We start from the raw sequence: 16,767 nt of genomic DNA, 5'->3' as shown, positions 1-16,767 counted from the left end.
TTAAACCTGCCTTCAGGGGAGCCCTGAAATATGGAACCTTCAGTCTTTTAATGACCCTTAAAAAGATAAAAAACTGTGTTCAATCTCAGGAATTTGAAAGAATCTAGTGAAAAATCAAGAGTGAGAATAGCTGAAAGACTTTTTGTGAAAGTACAAAGAGGTGTTGATTTAACTCTCTGTCCCTCTCCTGTATATAATTGTCTCATAAGGTGAAAGAGCTCAAAGTACAACCAACTCTGGCCTCTTGTGTCAAGCTCTTGTGAGAACGATAGATACTGTCACATTTGGTGACCCTGCAGAACAAAGTGTAACTCTGATCTCTCCCCTGATATGTCCTGTACATTGTTTTTTTTGTTGTTGTTGTTGTTTTTAAATTGTTATTTGTTTGAAATGTCTGACACTGAACTCCTAATAAGGACAAAGTATGTAACTTTATTTGTATAGCAGTTTTTAAAAAACAGAAGTTTACAAAGTGCTGATTGTTTCAGTGCTTTACAAAGTATAAAGGCCACATTGGAGGAGACAAAAATAATTGAATTTGAGAACAACTTGCACAACTCAAGGAGTAAATGTCTAACATTATGAAAATAAATAGCAAATTTATGAAAATGAAGTCAAATGTCCCGAGTTGTAAGAACAATTTGTACATTTCCAGGAGTAAACGTCTAATATTGTGAAAAAAAGCAAATTTATGAAAATGAAGACAAAATGTTGCAAATTGTAATTTTTTTTTTTTTTTTTTACAAATAATTGTAAACAATCCTCAGGTTTTGGCAATCTTTTTAGCCCTCATATGCATATCAGAGTGGTGCAGATCTCTCTCTTCAGATTAAATATTTTGTTAGTTAAAAAAACTAAAACAAAATTTAATTCAACAAGATGCCACAAATGATTCATGTTAGTAGAGGCGGCAAACTGTTTCGGCAAAACAGGACTCCAAGTCATCAACCCTTATTGTCCAACTTTTTGGTACCCTTCTGTTGCGGCGCCAGACGTACTGATCCAACCCCAGAAGATGGAGCTACAAACACTGCAGTTCGTAAATTGGTTGAAAGAATCATCACTTACGCTGCGACAGCAGTAATGAAAAAAAACACATAACCCTGACATGTTTAAATCTCCAATTGACTTTGTGTAGATAACTGTATCTTTGTTTGGAAAACGGCGTCCCAAAACAGTGTGAAGCTTCTTTCCAAACAAAAACGTGTTGAGTTTTCCTTGTTGGATTTATTGGAGAAGTACACCACCTCAAGCTGCTATGCCATCATGCTATTATGTAAGTGATGCAGCTATCGGCACCAGCTTACATGCCCCCCTACCATGAGGGGTACAGGGTGCTGTGGAAATGCAAACAGGATCAGGCTTTACTGATCTATCCCGTACCAAGCTGAACTGATCCATACCGGACCACTTAGAGGAATCGGGGCTTAACAGTATTTTATTGTAATATCTTCAGTAACTTCCTGGGAAAGATAATTTCAGTATAGTACTGCAGAATTTGATTTTTTTTAATTTATAACTTTTTTGCAGATTTAAATTTAACATTTTCTTTCATTCTTTACAACTTTCTCCTTCTTAAATTTACATTTGTTCTCTTTGTCAAAGATCTTCTACATGATTGTCATAACATTTCAGCTTAGGTCTTGTAAATTTGTGACATTATCCTTGGTTGTGAATTCAACACTTCATTCTGAACCTTAAATTTCTGACTTTTCTAATAGAATTACATTAAATTCTTCCAAAGTAATGTTTTTATCTTTTATATTAAAATTTTGAGTTAACATCTCTACACATAGTAAACTTTCAACCGTATTCTCAGTCATGATTTTATTGTCATCCTATTTCAGTCTGAACAAAGTTTTAAACCTAGAATTGTATTCTCAGTTGTTTGATCATACCTTTATATTGCAACTTAATTTCCATAAAATTAAAACATTTTTTCTCTCTCCTGTGGGTTTATCAAATTATGACATTTTTCTTTATAATTTCCTTTCTTTAATGTGGCTCTAATCCTTAAGGGTCCACAATGATGGATCTTTGGCATGGATTATTTTAAAAGCCCTGTTCTGGCAGCGTGCTGTGCGCCTCGTCGTCTGACACCCTGCGGCAGCGGTGACAGGGAAATAAAACGAACACACAGAAATAATCAGTGGTGTTGCTGATGGTCTCATTTGCTTTTTGTGGCTCGGAAAGAGACATTAAAATTAATTTCACTGTGTTTCATTAACAGCCAAAAACTCCTCACAGGAGCTTTAAGACGCACTTAAATGACAGTCTGAGCAATTAAAAGGCTGTCTCACCACAGCTTGTAATTAAAGCAGAGCTGTTTCTCAAAGTTAATTAGGTAGTAAAGTTTATTATTGAACTTTTTTTTTTTTTTTTTTTTTTTACTTTTTTTTAGTCCAAAAATATGTTTAATTATCTCATGATTTAAAAAAAAAGAATCTCACTGGATTATGTTATTCAAAACAGTTGATGTCAAAAGTATAATACTTTTAAAGTTGGACTCCAAATTTGTGATATTTTTTGCCTAATTTATTCCGGTTAATTTGGTATCAAAGCTCAGAAGTTCTTGGTGCATGAACACAGTGAATAGCTCAAGGTCATTTTATTTTGCAGTAATGGATGATATGTTTGTGTGTGGTCTGAACAGGTGGGATGACTGCACGCAGAGCTTTGTTGTTATTACTGAACAGAAACATTAGCATGTTTATGATGAATTCACCCACGGCCTGGAAATAAGCTGGAAGCTCCAACACTCGGACTCTCTCTTCTGAAACAATTGGCAAATAAAGCTCTACCTACCACACTAGAGATGATAACAGAAGCATTTCCAGCCTCATTAATAATTTAGCAGCCAAACAGAGCTGAGGGCAGACGCTGAGGGGAGCTGTGAACCCCTCTTAGCCATCGCCTGGGGCTGCAGAAGAATATGCAAGGTGGTATATATATACTGTGAAGAGGAGCAGAGAAAAAGGATGAAAAACACACAGCAGTTGCAGCATGTCGTTCTGAATGTGTGTGGGGAAATTTACATTGAGTCCCCTGTGTAAAATCAAGTAGATGGGTATGAGAGATGGAACACAAGAGAGAGCATTATTGAATCAGCCGTGCATTCTGAGGGAGTAAAGCCCAGATTGTAATTGAATATCAGTGGGATTATTGCGCTACCCTCGTGAACACCGAGTATGAGGCGGTGCATGCTTGCCAGAAACCTTCCTAAACAGCGACTAATGAAAATCGAATAGGACTGAAGAGGTGATAGTATTTGAAAACAGGTCATCATCTTACAGCATGGAGAAAGGAAAATATTTCCCTAACCTTTGGTGTGTTGTGTGTAGCAATAGTGCCATCTTTTGGTTACCTGGGAGGGAGTAAATGAGTCAGACCTGTGCTCTGATTCAAAAACCTTTAACTTCTGCATGGTTTTTATGAAATAAACACAGCTTTGAATTAAATTATTTCTCTTTTGCAGCCATAAATATAACCCGCCCCAGATTCAGTGGAACAGATGAGTTCGGCTACACATCCTTTGTGGCTTATTCCTCCGTCCCCAGCCTCAGTTTCTTCTATGAGTTCAAGCTGAAGTTCACCCTCGCCAACAATTCATCTGCTGTGAAAGACAACCTGATGCTGTTCGCTGGGCGTAAAGGACAAGGTGAGCTCAATTCAGACACCCGCACAGCAATTTAAGACACTTCTCTTGGCCGAATGAAAAGAGGGAAACAATTTCAGGATGTGCTTTAGTTGGATTTTAGCTGTCAAACTTCATTAGGAGTTTTAAGAGAAGTGCTATTGCCATTTTGAGAGGTTCCCCCGCTGTGTATGGTAATGTACTATCTAATAGATTTCCACTCTCCTCAGAGATCCTTTAATCAAGAGGATTCTCTGAGGATTTTCCTTCCTGGCAGATTTTGAGACATGAATAATTAGTCCTCCTGCAGCCTCAAAATTAGTTGATTTCCAATGTAATTGTTATTATTTTTGACTTTCAAAAGGAAAATGTTGGCAGCACTGGCTTAAAATGAACATGTGAACAAAGCATCTCGAATAAATCAATGTTAATTGCTTTAAACAGACTTTGAGGTGGAGGTGCAACGCCGTCAGCAGCCATCACTTTAAATTAGGATCTCCTCCTTTTGGGGTCAGGGCTTGTAGCAGGTAGCCGCAGTGTCATCATCAGCAGCGTATTTTATCAGAGGAAGACAAAAAGACGCACACACTGGATCTTGTGGATCTCCTGCATTTGTGTCCTCTTGAGAGTACAATTCATCAAGGTGGAGGCAAAACAAAACAAGAGCCAAGATGAATAATGAAACACTTCAGGAAGGAGAGCAGAACTGTTGGAGGAGATTCAAATACAGAGGCGTAATAAAAGAAAGGATGAGATCTGATGAATTCACAGGATAATTGGTTTAATGAAGTGACGTCTTTGATAAGCTCACCCACAGAGGAACGAGGATGGATCATGTTATGGAAATGATCATTTTTTCATGTTAAACACAGTGTTATACTTTACACGATAAACTCAGACATCTGAAATGTATCCTCCTGTGAACAAATGAGCCTTTTCTTTAAATCTAGATCCAGTGTTTTCTTTTTTTTCAAGCCGGATTATCTCTCTGTAGAATAGCCAGTCTGTGTAATCACCATCAGCTGAAAAGAAAGAAAAAAAAAGAATAATAACTTGAATAATTGATTTATCATTACTATTCCAGTTTATGGTATTATAATAATTTTTAAAAAATCATGAAAAAATTCAAGACATACTAAAAAAATAATAATTTGAAAAAAGGATAATGTTTGAAGTGACAAAAATAATAAACAGGTTAAAACATTAAAATAAAAATCATAAAAATTATCATCATTGTGTTGATAAAAAAGTAAAAATCATTAAAAAAAAATATAAATGTAGTAGAAATTTCATTGGTATAATTTTCATTATTCATGATATCTATATTGATGACATTATTTGCAGAGTAGCTTGTTAAACACAACGTTTCCATTCTCTGTGACATTATATCAAATCTTAAGCACTCATTGGCTGCTGTTATTTATAGACTCTTAAGTTATGTTCTGAAATCTAAGCATGACCCAGTGTATTTTCTATTTTGTTTTTTTTCTATTTGATTTTAATGTGAAACGTCATGTCAGCACCATAAAACCTAGCCAACCTGCTCTCTGATGACCTGATCAAATACTGATACTACTTGACTACTATTTTTGATTCTTTGTAAATGTAAACTTCATATTTTTGTCCTCTTTCTGTTCTAATTTTTTTTACAGGTAATGACGGCGATGACTTCCTGGTGTTGGGGTTACGTAATGGAAGAGTTCTGCACAGGTTCAACCTGGGATCAGGCGTAGCGACCATCGTCAGTGATCGACTGAACCCACGGATCAACATCCACACTGTGATCTTTGGACGGTCCAAAAAAACAGGATGGCTGAAGGTGAGTTTTGATGTTTGCCTTCTTCACTGCTGCCATTCAATAAAAGTGTTTTAAAAATGACTTATGTATCCTTAAAGGTGGTTTACTGACTGTTTATGTTACAATCTGGGCAATTCTTGTCATAATCTCATGGAATTATTGTTTGTCCTTTCTAAAAATGCCTGGAGTCTCATACCAGAATTTCTTCAAAACACATTTACCTCACAATTCAAAACTTTCTGCACATTCAGTATCAACATCCTATGTTATAACTAAAGGAAAGTACAATACTACATCTCTAAGTTGCTTAAGTATAAATCAAAAAGTTTCTCCATTTGGTGAATTATTTGGATTATTTGTCACTAGACTTCATCTAATCTGAGGTGATGTGTAACTTGTACAGCCATGCTTTTAAAGCGGTGGACTCTGAGAAAAAAAACACTTGAGCCATATTCTTATATTTTGTTAACTTTGGCAGTGTATTTAACAAACTGCTCCCACACTGGTGCCCAAAAGCTTGAGTATCCTCATTTTTCCTAGGTTGATGGACAACGCAACAGAACAGGATCTTCTCCAGGCCCCCTGGTGGGCCTCAATGTTTTCAACCAGCTCTTGGTGGGAGGATATAATGAGTACACCCCTGAACTTCTGCCACTTGGCTCCAGGTTCCGCCAAAGCTTTCAGGGTAAGACTGCTACGGCTTTATTACATCCCAACACTGCTGCCTGGAGTGTGAGTGCTGGGGCTTGGAGTTTCTCCCAGGATCTCTGCGTGTTTGTAAGCAGAGGGGAAGAGTGTGTAATGAAAAGGGAGTTACAGGCTCGGACTGTGTTTGAGGCCAGAACAGAGCTTTGAGGGTGATTGTATCTGCACCCTTTAATCAATCCTCACCATGTGCAGATTTACGTTGTGTGCAAATCCATTCCTGTGCTGATAAGTCATTTAAACAAGGCTGCTTTGTTTAATAATCTTTGTCATCATCGACATCATTTACGCTTCTCTCAGGTGACCTCATGTAGGAATGTATTCTGGGGAGAATTCATCGTGCTCGCTAATGCATGGAGCGGCACAGCAAAATTGCCATAACAGCAATCAGACAACAGCTATGAATATCATCATAAGCACATTCAGCAGTCTGTGCACTACAGCAATGAGGCTTGTTATTATAAAATGTCATGGCAGATCCATTTGAGGTGAACAAGAGCTTTTTCTGTTTAAGGAGTGCGCCCGTTTTCATTCATCATGTAATTCATTTTTCTGCTCACCAAATAAACCTTCAGAAATCAAATCAGCTCTGGTGAAGCATCGTTTTGCCCCGGCTGTATCATATCGTCACACTCCTCCCTGCTGGTGAGCACTACCTGAGCCCGGCGACGGTGGTGGAACCATAACCTTTCCGCTCAGGATGTAATGAGAACTCATGAACGTCTAATCAGATCTGTGTGACCTTCCTGCAGCTCTAATCATGATGGCTGGCAGTGAACGCTCTGATAATGCACTTCACTCCCAGTTATCAACAGATCCACACTCCCCTGTGGAAAGGTGGCAGAGGAGCCTGCAGGGGGGGAAATAGTCAGTTACTCCACCTGAGCCGTTGATCAAACGACAAGAAACGAGGAAGTTAGTGTTTGTCTACCTTGTCTGTGAAAATACTGATTTCATGCTGCTCTGATACAGATATCTTCACTCTTCCTAAAGGATCTCAGGGGCCCTTTATGTTTCACCTCTGTGAATTTATATTTCATAGCATTATGCAGGTGGTGGGTATAAGTGCATAGCAAAATCTCTTAGCAACACTCTGCTATTTCTTAGGAACAGACCCTCACCCGGGAGGTGGCTCAGAGTTAAGACTCTGGAGGACGTTCTATGATTGCATCAATGCCCAGGAAGATGTCTAGTTAAAGTGACGGCGGTTTGTAAGACTGGAGAGGTCAAGACTCAAAAACAAAAGGCTACAACAGGGAAATCAACACTAGGACACCAACAGAACAGGCTGTGTCCACACTTCTTTTCATTTCTAGTCACATTTCCAGCTTTTTATGCCTTAATCCAGAGAAAAGGACAGAAGATAGAGAAGAGAACCAGGGGAGAGAGTGGAGAGTGGTATGTAGGAAAGGGGTCACCTGAGGACAGCCTCTGTACACAGTGTGCATGTGACTTAATTGGTGCCCCTAGTGTTTTTAAACTGGGGTGGCACAAAACAGGACCCCAAGGTTTGCATGCGGACATGATATATGTGATTTGCTGGCCTCAACTGATTGAACTTGTCTTCTCTTCCTGAATTTTCCTTTGGGATAAATAAAGTATTTTTCATTTCATTTCATTTCATTTTTCATTTCATTTTTCATTTCATTTCATTCATTTACTAAATAGACTTTAAATTTGCCACCAAAAGATCAATTAATTGCCATTTAAATCGCACCATTTCACAACAAACCTGATCCCAAGACACTTCCCAAAAACATTAACAGCTTTGGATCTGCTAATGTTGCATTTTAATAGAGACCTAACATAAAGACAAGATAAGAAGTCTGATCTCATCTTGACCCACTGTGATGAGTGGAGACCTTTGCAGCATTTAACAGACAGAAACCGCGGATAGAATCAGACTCATGTTGGATGGACATCTGCTGGGACTGTGTGACGATAGAGTTTGGGCATTGTTGCAGCACACTTTTTACTTCGAGAGCCACATAATTTTGCCTTTCTCTGATAGAGGAGTCAGGCTATCATTGTTGATATGGATTTTATCCCAGGAGATTTTATTAGGATTATACATTTGCTATGCCCACTGATACAAGATTAGTTTTAGGATATTTGTTTATTATTATCTATCTATTTCTTCATAATTTTATTATTTTGTTATGCACTTAAGCCTACTAAGACATGAGCAGCATTAATGAAAATAATTAAAGGGCTGTGAGGAGTTTGAAAGTGATCTTGAAAAAGTCTCCCCTCTAGATATATACCTGATTATAATCAAACTTTAAAAGGAGGCTATCAGCAGTATTACAGGTTAAAGGTTATTTTAAATTGCTACTTCTTAGCTTCCCGATTGGGTCAAGCGGCACCAAATTGATTTACAGCACGTCTAGGTTTCTGACAACACCACGCCGGCGCACAGTGTTTAGAAGTGATGAAGATGTCTGTGTTTTTTTGGCTGAAAATGATTTCTGTGACGGTGGACACAGGAGCCTAACTGTCAGACAGAAAAGGGACAGAAGAGCAGAAGAAAGCTTAACGGGAAAGTGATACAGCCCAAGCTAAAGGCTAACACAGGGGCTAAGCTGTTAGTAATAATGTTCATTCCAACCCACAGTCAGCAGTTATGCTGCAGTGGTCTGTTCAAACTTGAGAGTCTGTCAATAAAATGAAAAGTGAGGTAACATTAGCTCTGCTTGGTAGATGACTGGCAGGACAAAGCTAATCAGGACGTCACACATTACAGACATGTCTTAGAGCTGCCAGCTGTGCTAATTATAGATAGCTATTAAACTACTTACAAACTGACAGTGTTTACTTATTGTTACGTTAGCCATCGAGCTAACATATAGATGGCTGCTACAAGGTTTGCTTGATGTCACGTTTCAAACTGTAGCACTACATAACTGTACTGATTGATACCTTACCTTGGCACGTTGTATCCAGTAAAAAGTTGTCTTGAATAAAAGAAATTTGTTTCCATCCGATCCCCATTTAATTCCAAAACAAACAGCCTCGCTAAAAGTAAAACGACAGTGTGCGTGAGACTCCGGACCAGAAGGTGGCAGGGCAGTCCAATTAAAACATCCTCCTTATAGCATCTTTAACAGCTAAGGAACATTTTATCTAAAAAGCCAGACTTTTACAGGCCTATGTGTTAATAACAAAAACATACAAACAAAAAAATTATAAATGTGATTTTTAGAGTTGTTCTGAGGGCCAGGCAAAATGTGTGGAGTGGCCATATACAACTCATGGGCCATAGTTGGGGGACCCTTGGTATATAGCAACAATCCAGAGAGCTCAGGGACTTCCAGAAAGATCTATGGTCAGTTATTATAATGGGACATTAAGATTTAAAGTTAGTGACTGACAGTCGAGAGAGGGAAACCAGAGATCAGTGTGTCGGTCTAAGCCTATAGCAGTATAACTGCAAGCTGGTCCAGGCCTGACCCAGCTCTATCTTATGTTATACTCCTTTAAGTTCATTATTTTTACTCTAAAAAGCAAAAGAGTGGTTAAATAAAACCTTTGGAGACATGAAAAAAAGATAACTTCAGCGAAGAGCCAAATGTCACTATGTACACACCTAAATCTGTGGATGTAAGAAACTACTGTCAAGGGAAGATTTTTTTTTTAATTAATGTTTTTTTTAACTGCATCAATGTGTGATTTCTGAAGTTATAAACCTTTTAAAATGAAGCAAATGTTGTCCCTTGCTCATGTAGCATCTTTATAAAGGAAACTTCACATGGTACCTTGATAAAAAATAATTAACACAAACAATTAAAATGCAACACAACAGAATATACCAAAAGAAAGGGCTATGGAGGATAAAGATGTAAATGCACGGTGCAGAAGGATGATGAACAACAGGGACCAAAAAGCATATACTTGTAGATGAGAAGAAGCATATAGTATTTCAGAAATACAGTAGATAAGTCAAGTTTAAAGGAATAAAAGCAACAACAAAGAACATCATAATTCAAGAGCTACTTTAGAAACATTGAGTTTGAGGAATGATTTAAAGGTGTCTCCATGCCGCTGAGTTTTCCCTGAACGTCTTCACTCATGAGAAAATGTATTCTTGAAAACTTGTTCTTCTGTTCTCAACTTTTCCCTGGCAGGTATAAATGCACGACTTGGCTCCTCGGTGCCTTTGCAATAAGCAGTGTTTGCAGCCAAAACTGAAAAAAAAAATCTAACTTTTATTATCTTTCTCATAAATCTACTGTGTGTTCTCAGTGGTCTGTGTTTGCAGCACTGCAACCATCACTTGAGTCTGCCAAGTAGACAGCATCATGCCATGAATATTCATGAACGAGCATGACATTTCCCCTGCATCCTGTTTATGCCAATGACTAATGCAGCAGAGAGGAGGGGGGGTGGTGGAGGGGAGGAGGGAGAAGGGGTGCATGTGCAGATCAGGCCTTATATTTATAGAAGGCCCGGAGCTCTGCAGGTACAGGCCAAAGCAAATATTGTCCTGATCAAATTGAATTATGAAGAAAAAAAAGCAAATATGATGAGAGAGATGCGTGATGACAGCTGGAAAAAATGGAGATTTAAAAAGCTTGGACAGCTTGGATGTGAAGAGACTGCTGAGTTTATTCCATCAAATTCAAGAGTTAACATCAAATAAAGAGGATTTCATCTGGAAGACTTCATACAGCATCTTTTCAACTTTCATACACATTCATTACTACTACTGCACAGATTTCCACGAGTACTTACCTTCTCCTTCGCCTTTTTCAAAGGAATAATAAAACATTTATTCCTAAAGTAAATAAGAAATGTGTTTCATTGATTTTTAGAGAATGGGTTTCATTTATTAAATCTCCAGTTTGACTGTTTTCTTCACAGGGTGCATCTTTGATGTGCAGTTTTCCACAAGAAGAGATGGAAAGTTCCAGGTACTGGGGCAGCCTGCAGGACATGCAGCCTTTGGGCGCAGTGTGGGTCAGTGTGGGGTCACGCCGTGTGTTCATGTTCACTGCAGAAATGGAGGGACTTGTGTGGACTCCGGCTCCTCTGTGTAGTAAGAAATATATTCTTTTTTTTTTCACCAAAGTTGCATTTCCATTACAGGAAATTTATCATTGAAAGGGAGACTTTTGGAATAAATAATGCAGGTTTCTTCATGTTTTCCTGGAATAGAGGTTTCTTTGGGTGATTGCTTTAAAAGTAAGTCTTAAGTGGTGTCAAACATCCTTGTGCCATCATTACAGACCAATAAAATCCAACCCTGCCTGTCCCTCAGGTGTCTCTTGATACAAGATGATAAGTGGTCAGTGTTCTACATGCTACATCAGCAAACTTTGCCTTTGACCTAGGAAAAGGTTCTCCGTTAGGGGGCAATATGGGCAAAATATGTCAGGATGTTTTTATGGCAGGATCAGGATCTGGATTTTATCAGGATTGTTTTTCATATTCAGACTATTTTGACCTGAAAACAACATTTTAGCCCCAGATATTTCTTATTCTGTAATCTTAAGTCTTTTCTGCACTATATCATAACTTTAATCTCATTGTATCCCTGATGATGATAAATGCATTCGTTTAAATACGTCCGCTGCAGGAGTTGTTGAGTTTCTGCAGAATGTACGGAGCTTTAGCTTTTTACAAGTGGTCTATGCACGGTCCAGATCTAGTTTAGTGAGATGTTACAAGATATACTTTGATTTTTTTTTTTAATCCTTGTAACAGAAAATGTAAATGAGGACATAATTCACATACTTGTAGCTGTGTTCTTTTTAGTTCTTGGGTTTAAACTTCCTGGTGGAAATGCAGCTGAAGTGTATAATCTGTTTGTGACCTGACATCAGTGATCCTCAGAGAATCAGTTCCAGACTCTGAAGAACCGACATTGTTTACAAGCTCTTCACAGCATCTGACTTTGTCCGTCTGCAGTTGCCAATGCCCATTAGGATGGAAGGGAGCGCTCTGCTCTGAAACCGTGTCTGTGTGTGATGTCGAGCACAGTCCCCCTCCTCTGTGTGCCCTGGGCTCCACCTGCATCCCTCTGCCTAATGGTTACACCTGCCAGTGCCCCCTGGGGACAGCAGGCCTGTACTGCGAGAAAGGTTGTGTCAATGAAGCTAGACTTTAATATGCTGCCTATTAATTCAACATTCATTCAAAAAGATAAAACCTTTAATATTCACTTATTTACTGATATATTGTGTGTCCTGTTCAGCTGTGAGCATCAGTGATCCGTTCTTCAGTGGAAACCAGTCTTCATGGATGTCTTTCCCTCCTATGAGTGTCAGACACAGGACTGTGGTACAGCTGCAGTTCCAGCCTTTATCACCAGATGGCATCCTCGTCTACACAGCACAACATCTCAGTGCTAGAGCAGGTGAGTTCTCACAACTTCCTTCTAAGAGTCAGTATTATAAAGTTAATAAAATGTGATTATGTTTGCTCTGCAGGATGACATTATTCAGATGTTTAAGCACATAACTATTTATCCATGTCTTTTCCTTATAGCTCACTTTATACAAATATATAACTCTATGATAGATTCTTATAACTGCAAATATCAAGAGGAAGCATGTTGTAGCAGTTTATATCATATATCAAATGCATTGCCTTATGCGCTCTTTACTGTGAGTGAAATAATACATGTGATGAGATTTTGACTAAATGCAATGTATGTTTTTTTATTATACCATGATTAATTTCTTTAGAAAACCAAATGTATATCAAGTAATTCTAGAAAATAATTATTCTTGCATCAAATAATAGACACGCAAAAAGATGATAAAGAACTTGTGTTTAATCCAAAATAATTTGAATGGTACTAAAGCATCATTAGAAAAGATTCATTTTATATTGCCAAAGGCTACAATATCATATGAAATCATTACAACAGGCGTGTCATTACAACACAAAAAAGTGTAGTTCCATTATTCTGCGGAAAAGGTTAAAGCCCCTAGAAAGAGTTTTCTGCTGATTTTGAAACAGACTTAAATCCAAGGCCCTGTGAGGACTTTATGAGTGATCTTGAAATATTATCTTTTTAATATATTTGCTTTTTCATAAGTCAGAAGCTAGCTGACCAAGTAAGAAGTAAGATCTTTCCTTATTTTTTGAAGAAAGGATTCCTTGGATTTGTTTTGAAGTGGTCTGTTCAAGCTTGGGAGTCTATCAATAAAATAAAGAGCCAGATTACATTACACATACAAATGTCTCGTTGTCACTTTGCGTCCTGGGTAAAGTTCCCTTTGACGTAGAAAAGTGGTGTTAAAAAGAAGATCTGCTTTCCAGACCAAATGCACGCCTTGGAAAGAGTCAGGTCTTTATGACAGTGGCAGGTGATGGTGTTCATGGGAATTGGAGTCTTTATGGTGGAAAAGGCTTAAGCTAAAGCCACAGGAACTTAAACTTAGGGTCAAGCATAATGTTACATTGTAAGAACAGTAATCTAATCTCTATATCTAATTTTATATTAACTAATAAAGCTGTTTGATTTCTTCCAACAGGAGACTTCTTCTGCCTCTCCCTGACTTCGGGATTTGTCCAGCTACGATTTAACCTTGGAGATGGCGTCCACATCCTGCAGTCTATTGACAAAGTGAACTCTAGAGGCAGGATCTGGCACACGGTGAAGGCCGGCCGCTTTGGTCACCGAGGCTTCCTCAGTCTGGATGATAAAGAGGTCAGAGAGAACGGGACTGAAGGGATGGCCACCTTGGATGTTGCCACAGACATTTTTATTGGTGGGGTGTCCACTCTGAGCCTGGTGTCTGCAGAAGCCACAGAAAGAGAACCTACAGGTTTCACTGGGGGTTTGAGGGAACTTATCATCAACGGTCAGGAGTTGGAGTTGACAGAGGTGGGAGCAGTGAGTGGAGCAAACGTAGGGGACTGGGACGGGACTGCATGCGGGTACAAGGTGTGCCAAAACGGAGGTCGCTGCTTGCCTTTAGGAAGTGACTCATTCTCATGTGTGTGTCCTCTACCATGGACTGGATCTGTGTGCAACCAGTCTATAGTCTGTGTCAACAACATCTGCAAACACGGGTCTATATGTGCTCCAGCTGGTGACACCTCATACAGATGTGTGTGCCCGTTAGGATGGGGAGGAAGGTACTGTGACACTGAAATAACCAAAGAAACTCTTAAGTTTAAGGGGAACTCATACGTTAAGTACTCCGACTTAAGATACAACACAAGAAACCTCAAATCTGCACAAGTTTCTTTCAGCTTCAACTCAAACTCTAATGACAGTTTGATTCTATGGATGGGAAAAGCTGAGGAGGAAGACGACGACTTCCTCGCCACTGGACTTGAAGGAGGACACCTCAAGGTTGCTGTGAATCTTGGTGAAAGACTTTCCCCTCCAATCATTTTCAGAAATCTCTCACTCTGCTGCAAGAAATGGCACAATGTCTCTGTGTCTTTGAATGGGACAGTTATTCAGGTGTTCCTGAATAGTCAGAGGATCATCTTCACAGATATAGACCCGTTTGAGCGTTATGTTGCCTTAAATTATGGTGGCCAGCTTTACCTCGGAGGGTTTGAGTTATACAGGAATGTGTCAAATGTGACCTCAGGGTTGTTTCTGAAAGGTTTTGAAGGAGAGATTAGAAACATATATTTATTTAAAGACACAAAGCCAGTGTTCTTTCAGAAGAATAGTGAAGGTTTTAATGTGTTCGAGGGCGGTGATTAGAGGAGTGACTTTAGGGGCCAAATGTAGACACAAGAACAGGAAACTACGCACAATAAACTACAGAAGTAAAGGTGCTCACTGATTTAGCTGCTCGTTGTTGGTGCAACAGATGTAGGATTTTATTCTGCCACTTAAACCACAGCTGTTTCAGCTCCATAGTATTTATTTATTTTGGTTACTTTTGGGATATTTACCCAGTTCATCCTTGATAAATCTGCACTAAATAAATGCTGTTGAATTTGCAAACCAGGAAACTAAAGTTGTGTGGTAACTGTTTTAACCCAAGTGTATTGTTTCCCTGCAGTGGACAACTATTTAAAAGTCTGCAATAGTTTTAAGGTGGAACTGCTCATCAGCTAGTATTTTTTCTTGAATGTTTCTGTTCTTTTTTTTTTTTAATTATTTGATACTTTCTTTACAGACATCCATCAAAGGGTTCTGTTTGTGAAAATATGTTACAGTATTTTACAAAGCATGAAAAGAATTTTTTGTTTATGGAATTGCAAAAAAACACAACTTAATTCATTTTTACATGGAGTTCATACTGTTTTATGTTGAATGTGGTCCACTGAAGTGGACATGACTGTTTCTTTCTGAACAAAATCAAATATCCAAAAAGAAAATAGTAGTTTATAATAATGATATTAGTTTTACACACATGTGGAAAGAACTCTAATAGGCCTGGATAGTTTAATGTTAAATTGCTTTCAAAGTATGCCTACACATGCACACTACACTTCTGATTGGGGTTCTCTTTGTTATAACAGGTAAAAATAGAAAAAGATTAAAACTTAACTTCACCAGCTGTTTTTGTTTTGCAGCTCCAAACCACTTTTCTTTGGTAGATGAAATGGCTTTTTTGATAGTGAAGGTTGCACACCCTTGACTTAGACCTTCATTTCGATCTTGAAACCAAAGTACTGTACTGCCATCCCTTATTGTTCCTGGACTAGCATGGACTCTGGCTTTACCTCACTGTACTGTGTGTGATGGTGTGTGATTGTTTATGTATGTTTGTTGTGTATGTATGTTATGTATGTTTTTTTTTTCTGTCTTTCTATTTCTGTTCTACTTGTATTGTAAAATAAGAAGTAATTAAATTTATATAACAGTACATCGCTAAGTCTGTTAAGACTAAGACTACTCTTGCATGTACACTTCATCTAATCTAAGTTTTATTTGGATCATGTGGAACATTCCTGTGGTTCTCCTGTGGTCTGGCTTTAGGACTCACCATCACGTCTTTATGACATGAATCAAGGAACACCTAAGCACCTGTTCATGCTCTTTACCAAGATCTTGGCACAGTTTTTGAAACCATGGGGTGTTCTTTGCACTGTTTTCTGTAGTTTTCCACTTGGATGACATCTTTTAATGTTCCATGAAGCACAGAAGTTTCTTTTTCTTCTTACATCCTTAATGTCAGAAAAACTACTTGCATTTTCACACATAAAAACAAACTTTCACCGAAAAAAAATCCCCTTTAAAAATTTGATTAATTTCATATCCCTGGCATTTAAAATGTCAAAATGAGAGGTATTTAAAAGGTAAAAAAAAAAAAAAAACATTTTTCAGAAGAAAATAAACAAATACTTCCCAGGTGAAGGCCTGTAACCTACTGAAAACAGATCTGTAACCAACACACCTGTTAAAAACCACTACTTCAAGGCATTTGGTTTTTATGTCAGACTATAAAAGCTGAAAACTCTCCTGTCAAAATCTTTAACTTGATGTAAGTCATTTGTTGTGCACATCTTGTTCTGAAAGTAGGTTTAAAAAAAAGGAAACTTAAACATAACTGTGTCTGTCATACTGCAGTTTGTTTCCTTCATGGATTATGTTATATTAGATGTGTCAAAACAATCTTTCAGAAAATGTTTCTAGATGTTTAGAGTATTTTTTAAAACATGTCATCTGTGTGCAGATGTTTAGACAGTAGTGATGAAAGCAGCACAA

At 38.2% G+C, this 16,767-nt stretch overlaps 1 protein-coding gene across 1 annotated transcript in view; it reads left to right on the top strand.

Annotated features, from left to right (window-relative positions):
* Positions 1-15,148, top strand: part of eys (eyes shut homolog) — a 265,468-nt gene extending 250,320 nt beyond the window's left edge. The window contains exons 45-51 of the mRNA XM_074676533.1: positions 3,476-3,658; positions 5,287-5,453; positions 5,973-6,117; positions 10,998-11,172; positions 12,045-12,217; positions 12,331-12,492; positions 13,619-15,148. Of these exons, the coding sequence (XP_074532634.1) occupies positions 3,476-3,658; positions 5,287-5,453; positions 5,973-6,117; positions 10,998-11,172; positions 12,045-12,217; positions 12,331-12,492; positions 13,619-14,811 (2,198 nt within the window). The 3' untranslated portion in view covers positions 14,812-15,148. The remainder of the gene's footprint in view (positions 1-3,475; positions 3,659-5,286; positions 5,454-5,972; positions 6,118-10,997; positions 11,173-12,044; positions 12,218-12,330; positions 12,493-13,618) is intronic.
* Positions 15,149-16,767: the final 1,619 nt, after the last annotated feature.

The sequence above is a fragment of the Halichoeres trimaculatus genome, unplaced genomic scaffold (genome assembly GCF_033239565.1).
Source record: "Halichoeres trimaculatus isolate MK-OKI-2021-1 unplaced genomic scaffold, fHalTri1.1 fHalTri1_scaffold_8, whole genome shotgun sequence".
Lineage (NCBI taxonomy): Eukaryota > Metazoa > Chordata > Actinopteri > Labriformes > Labridae > Halichoeres > Halichoeres trimaculatus.
The sequence above is the reverse complement of the archived record's forward strand: the minus strand, read 5'-3'. Positions and strand labels throughout refer to the sequence as shown.